Source organism: Arachis stenosperma, chromosome 5 (assembly GCF_014773155.1).
Source record: "Arachis stenosperma cultivar V10309 chromosome 5, arast.V10309.gnm1.PFL2, whole genome shotgun sequence".
Lineage (NCBI taxonomy): Eukaryota > Viridiplantae > Streptophyta > Magnoliopsida > Fabales > Fabaceae > Arachis > Arachis stenosperma.
In genome coordinates, this window is record NC_080381.1 from 121,318,214 (window position 1) to 121,325,115 (window position 6,902).

The 6,902-nt window shown below is 32.2% G+C and overlaps 1 protein-coding gene across 1 annotated transcript; it reads right to left on the minus strand.

Annotated features, from left to right (window-relative positions):
- Positions 1-3,494: 3,494 nt before the first annotated feature.
- LOC130981271 (uncharacterized mitochondrial protein AtMg00810-like) lies at positions 3,495-3,990 on the minus strand. The gene is made up of 3 exons (XM_057904874.1): positions 3,849-3,990; positions 3,666-3,784; positions 3,495-3,581 (listed from the first exon to the last, which is right to left on the minus strand). Exons 1-3 carry the CDS (start codon positions 3,988-3,990, stop codon positions 3,495-3,497), a joined length of 348 nt encoding a protein of 115 aa, XP_057760857.1.
- Positions 3,991-6,902: the final 2,912 nt, after the last annotated feature.

Genomic DNA, 6,902 nt, shown 5'->3' on the forward strand with positions numbered 1-6,902 from the left:
AAATTATAATTAAAAATTAGATTATTAATTAATTATTTAATTTCAAATTTTAAAATTTGAAAAATTAGGATTAGTATTTAAACACATTCACACTACGTACGGTTATTTTTAATTTTACTGTAACTTCCAATACACGTTTAAAACACACCGTCATCTTCTCCGGTTCTCATCTCGCGTCACTGAATCCCTCGCCGACCATACCAATACCGCCACATCCTCCCACCGACACCATCCTCACCTCCGCCGATCAGCCCGACGCGCTTCGCCCTCCGACACTCAGTCTAACGTTGCTGTCACTTTTTCGCGTGCCTCTCTTCCAAACCGGTTTTACTTTCTCCCATTCCTTCAAGCCCATTCTCACTGATGATACCACTATGCTCTTCTTCTTCTTCGGATCCAAGCATGGTTAGCTTCTTTTAGATTTAAACCCTATGCTTCACAATAGTACAGCTTTCGTCATGTCTAGTCCTTCAAAATAAACTATATCTTTCACTATAATAGTTGTTTCTTTTGTTTATTCATCTTCTTCTTTTTCTATTTTAATGGTCAATTTAGTATGCAGATAGTTATTTTAATTTTTATACAGATGATTATTTTAATTAGATTTGGTTTAGTTATATATAATTAAAATATGTTAGATATTCAACTTAAAATATATCATTAATTAATAAATGACATATTCTTAAAATAAAATTTAAATTCATAATATATTAATTTTTGGTATATCGAATTAAGACATATCAGAAAACAAAAATTGAGTTTTCTTTCCAAACTCAATTATAGTGATCTTTGATCTCAATTAAATTTTTCTTACATGTATATGAACTACTTGGCACGGGAGGTAGGCCTAATTAATAATAAGATGATAAGTTTCTTTAATAGATGATGAGTTCGTTGCTATCATCATATATTCTTAACTATAATGGATGCGGATATTAAATATAAGTTTTACTATAATTAGTTAATTACACATAACCAAAGTCAACTATTAATTTACCACGAAAATGTACAAAGTCAACTATATTTAAAAAATTATTTATTTATCAAACTTGAAAATTATAGACTAAGTGTAACTTCTTTTAAAATATAAACTTAGAATATTTAATAAATAAGGTGAATATTAATGCACTCCATAAAAAATAAGGAATGAAAAATTTATTGAATTCTAAAATATAAATCTTAAATATTAAATTCTCAATTTTAAATTCTAAAAAACTGAATTCTAAACTATAAATAATAAATTTTAAACTCTAAATTTTAAATCTAAATTATTAATACAAAATATAATAAATAAAAAACTAAAATTTGTTCAATTAATAAAAAATATAGTACTTCTTATTTAATAAATAAAGAGCGTTGAAGAATGAACTAATGAATTAATTAAACTTAGCAAAATATAAAACCAAATATCATATCCAAGTTGACTTATAATGTTTATAATTATATTTCAGATAATAAATTAGTTTACTTTTTTACTATTTTGATCTTATCTTCTGCAAACAAGTTGAAATATTAAACAGAATAATAACATTGAATTTGAAGTTTTATAATTATCAAATATCAAGAAACAACAAAAAATATATTTGTTAAATTATTTTTACTATAGAAATAACTTTTTTTTAGCCAACATTATTACAATCAAGTAATCAATGAATAAAATAACAATCTCGTTAGGTAATTAATAATAAATCAACAAGTATTTTTGAATTATACTCCATGCTAATTAATTATCATTAATTAGCATTAATTATTATTTAAATTAATTATCATTAATTAGCATTAATTATTATCATTAATTAATAATTATTTAAATTTTATTTTTTAAAAATACAAAATTAATAATTATTAATTACTTAAAATTGGCTAGTTAGTAATTGTTTATCTGTATTTTTTTTATAAAATAATGGATGCGCAAAAATAATTAGAAAGAAGGAGAGAGAAATGGAGAGGAAAAAAATATTAGTCGAAAAGAATTGTCATCGATCAGAATAGATTTCAATATAATTAAAATCAGTTGGTTTATTTAATATTTGATTAGTTTAATGATGTACGTCTAATCTTTTGCTCTTACTTAAAATATTATTAATAAGAACAAATAACATGGAGTTATCATTACCAGTATACAACCGTTTCAAATCACACTTTGTTTAGTTTAGGTTTAAATAAGAAGCGGCGTGATTCAGTGATTCATGGCAAACTATTCACCGCCTAAGATATATATTTAAAAAAGTTTTGAGATATGTCAGTTATATAGCAATTATTTTCAACCAACATTATAGTAAACTATTAAATGAATCCAATAATATTAAATTTGTTAAAGACGAGTTTTTATTGAATTTGAATTTTGCATATTTTTTTAATTGAGTGTTAAATATTTATTTTCTTATATTGAATATTAGTTACAATATTAGATATGTAGTGTTAGTTTCAAAAACTTTTTTATATATAAATTTTTTCTTAAACACAATAAAGTATGTGGAGTATTAGTATGTGTGCATTATGAGAGAATTTTATTCTCTATTCAATAAAATTATTGTTTAAAAATTATAATGTTCAAAACACATTAATTAAATAAAATTTTAATTTTTAATAAATTTAAAAAATATCAGGCTCAAACAAAAAAGAATAAAAAGAAGAAGAATTGAACGATGAGAGTGTAAAGAAAAAGCAAAGAAAGAATTGATTCTGAGATCTATTTTGTGTGAAATGGGAATTAATTACAGAAACAGTTAATCTCAAATTATTTATAACAAGAGTAAGCCAACTATCATATTGTAAACCACACATGCTAAACTAATTAAGTAACTCATGCGAGGTGTAAGCTAACTAATAAAAATGTAAACTAACTAACAGCAACACCTTGAGCACTAACTAACTCTATTTAGCCTGACCCGCGTGCTAATTAACCTTTCTTCTAATGCTTTAATTTTGTTGACTTTATTTGTGAACACTCTATCATGACCCCTGCTATTCCATTCTACTGCTGCTGTCATATTTGTTTGAAATTTTGTTACTGGTGTTCTATCATAACCACTGCTACTGCTATTTTTTCTTTCAACTTCTTTACATTATTTTATTACCACCTTTTCTTTTGACTATTTTTCGATGAGCTTGATAGGAATGTTGGTAATTTTGTACCTCTTCAAGTTTTCTACCATTAATTTTGTCCTGAACTCTATAAAAGCAGCATTTGACAATAGTTTTGTCAACACATCAACCAATTGCACAATTCTAAAGACATGGCTAACTTGAACAACCTTCTTAGTGACATAATCTCGAACAAAATGTAGATCAGTTTTAAAGTGCTTTGACTTTGAATGTATAATTGGATTTGTTGCCAATAACACTTCACTTAGATTGTCACAATATACTGATGAAGGTGTTAAGTATTTGGCTCTTAGTTCAACCAAGAGATTTTTTATCCAAATCAGTTCAGCAACTAAGTCAACCATGGCTCTATATTCACTTCCAATGTTGGACTTTACAACAACACCTTACTTCTTTGAACTCCATGACACAAGATTGCTTCCAAGAAAGACACAGAAGCCTCCAATGAATTTTCTATCATCTGAATCTCTCCCCTATCAGAATCACTGTAGGTTGCAATACTTTATACACTTGTTTTGTGTAAGTGCAAACCAAAGCTTGATGTGCCACTGACATACCTCAGCAACCTTTTTGACCATCTTCCAATGTTCATATAAAAGTGTATGCATAAACTGTGATAACTTGCCTACACAATATGCAAGTTCTGGACTAGTGGCAATGAGATGCTGCAAGCTTCCTACAACAGATCTGTAAAGCTTTAGATTTTTGAAAACTGAACCACCAAAGACAGAGAATTTTACCGAAGATGGTAGGGGGTGTGTGGCAAGGTTTGCAGTTCTCCATTTTTGCCTTCTTAGGTAGATACTTCTCTTGGGATAGTACTAGACCACCAGCATCAGTCTTAGTGACTTGAATCCTAAGAAAGTAGTGAAGTTCACCCATATCTTTAGTGCAAACTTGTCATTAAGCTGCTGAATCACTTGAGAGATTGCTTCCTCAGAATCTCCTGTGAGCCTTATTTTGATGAATTCTAGTTCTTCTTTGATTCCATAAGATGCCTTGATGTGTTTGCTAGTAATCTCAGGATGAAAAAGGTTAGGCATGGATCAAGGGAGCAAGGAAGAAAGCATGCAAGTGGAGAGAAGCACAAAAAGCCAAAGAATCGATCTAGGCCATGCACGCGCACGCGCACAAGGCGCTCGCGCGCACATTGCAAAACAAGCCAGGGACGCGCACGCGTACCATGCGCGCACGCGTCGATGACGGCACATGACCTCACTAATGCAACACGTGCCTGGCGATTTGAGAGGGTTTATGAACCCATTTTTGGCGCCAATTGCTAAGGGAAAGGAATAAAAGGATGAAGGATTAAGAGGAAGGCATCAATAATCAATTGGGAATCAATTAGGGAAGCATATAGAAGATACTTAGGATTAGTTTAGAGTTTCTAGAGAGAGAAGCTCTCACTTCTCTCTAGAATTAGGATTAGGTTTAGTTCTTAGATCTAGGTTTTAATCTTTGCTTTCTTCTACTTCTATCTCTCAATTCTTTGTAGTTACATTCATCTCTCTTCCATTCTTTTGTTGCAATTTCCTTTATATTGCTCTTGTGTTTTGTTGTAGATCTACTTTTGTTTCTTCTACTCTTTTTCAATTCAATCAAGGTAATTCATAATAAATGTGTTTCTTTCAATTGTTGTTGTTAATTCATTGCAATAAATGTTGTTAGATTCTATTCATGTTGTCAATTTGCTTTGCTTTTCTTTTGTGCCTTCCAAGTGTTTGATGAAATGCTTGGTTGGATTTTAGTGTAGGTTTTGTTCCTCTTGGCCTAGGTAGAGTAATTAGTGACTCTTGAGTTATCTAATTCTTTTGTTGGTTGATAATTAGAAGTTGCTAATTGATTTGAATGCCTCTAAAGCTAGTCTTTCCTTTAGGAGTTGACTAGGACTTGAGGAATCAAATTGATTCATCCACTTGACCTTCCTCCATGGTTAGAGGTTAACTAAGTGGGAGCAATACACAATTCTCATCACAACTAAGAAGGATAACTAGGATAGGACTTCTAGTTCCCATATCTTGCCAAGAGCTTTGTTAGTTGTTAGTTTATTTCCTTTGCCATTTATAATTCTTGTCTATAATCTCAAAAACCCCAAAATAACTCACAACCAATAACAAGACACTTTATTGTAAATCCTAGGGAGAACGACCCGAGGTTTAAATACTTCGGTTTATAAATTTTAGGGGTTTGTACTAGTGACAAACAACTTTTTGTATGAAAGGATTATTGATTGGTTTAGAAACTATACTTTACAACGAGATTTCATTAGTGAAATTCTAAACCGTCAAAAATCCAATCATCAAAATGGCGCCGTTGCCGGGGATTTGTAATGGTGTTATGTTATTGGTTATTGTACATATGTGAATATTGTAAATAGCTTGTCTTTTGCTTGTTTACTAGATTTTGTTAGTTTTATTTTTGCTTTTCCACCATGAATTCTCACTTTGGCTATGAGTTTGGTTCCAACTATGTTGTAGGAAATGAGAGCTACAATGAGGATGTGTATCAAGGATGGAACAATCAAAGGTGGAAGGAGCCATATGCACATGATCAATCTTCATGGCAACAACCTCCAACCATGCACTATGAAGAAGAGCCATCCTATGATGCATATCAATTCAATGGCTATGGTGAATCACCTTGTGACTTTCAAGAACCACCACCATATGCCTATGAACCATACCCTCAACATAACTCTCAACTATACTCACGAGCCTATTTTCACCAAACGCTCCCATGTGAACCCAACCCATATTCACCACACCATCCAACTTTCGAACCATATGAGCCATACATGGAACCAAAAGTCCAAGATCACTACTACCAAAAACCACCTCAATACACACAATTTCCACAACCTTACCAAGAAGAACCACCTTCCTATTATGAACCCTCTCTCCAAAATGATGAACCTTCCTACCCACCACAAGCCCCAATAGACGATTCTTTCACTTTGTTACTTCAAGGACAAGAGGCCATGAAGCGGGATACACTTGAGTTTGTGACCAACTTGACCAAGGTAGTGTCTACCTTAGCCTACCAATGCTTGAACACTCAAGGTGCCTCCGTAGCCCCATGTGAAAAGTCAAAAGAAGAACAAAGCATGAAGGAGAAAGTGGAAAATCCGGTGGAGAAGGAGGAGTCGAATTTTGTGTTGGAACAATTGGAGGAGCCTATGATCATTGAAGAAAAGGAAGATGTGGTTGAAGATTTAGGAGATGTTGAAAGTCCATGGGAATGTAGCATCATGGGGCACTCTTCCAAGAAGCTTGATATTGATGTTAAGGAGGGTGCGCAACCTCCAAGGCATATCATCGTTGGAGACTTGGAAGAGGCTTATCAAAAGATGGATTCAATTATGGATGAATTTCTCTCTACAATGGATTCCTCTCCCATTGGACATGAAGCTAAAATTATAAAAGAGTGTGCACAACCTCCCCAGGAAGATGGAAATGGCATGGTGTATATTGAAATTGAAGAATATGAAGAGGTTGACCAAGAGATGGATTCATTCATCAATGAATTTCTATCAAAAATTGACTCACCTTCCATTGGGCAAGATGAGGTTCTTAAAGACAACACCAAGCCAAGTGAAAAAAGGAAAAAGGTTGAAATTGAAAAAGCTTGTGAAGAGGTGGAAACAACCAAAGAAGAGCCTAAAGAAGTAGACCTTGCATTGTCTAAATGTGGGGAGGGCACCCTCCCTAAATCAACCTTCAAGTGGGTAAAACTCTTATCCCTAAGCTTTACTGTCTCACTTGAATATGGTTTAATTGAAAATGATGGTCAACTTA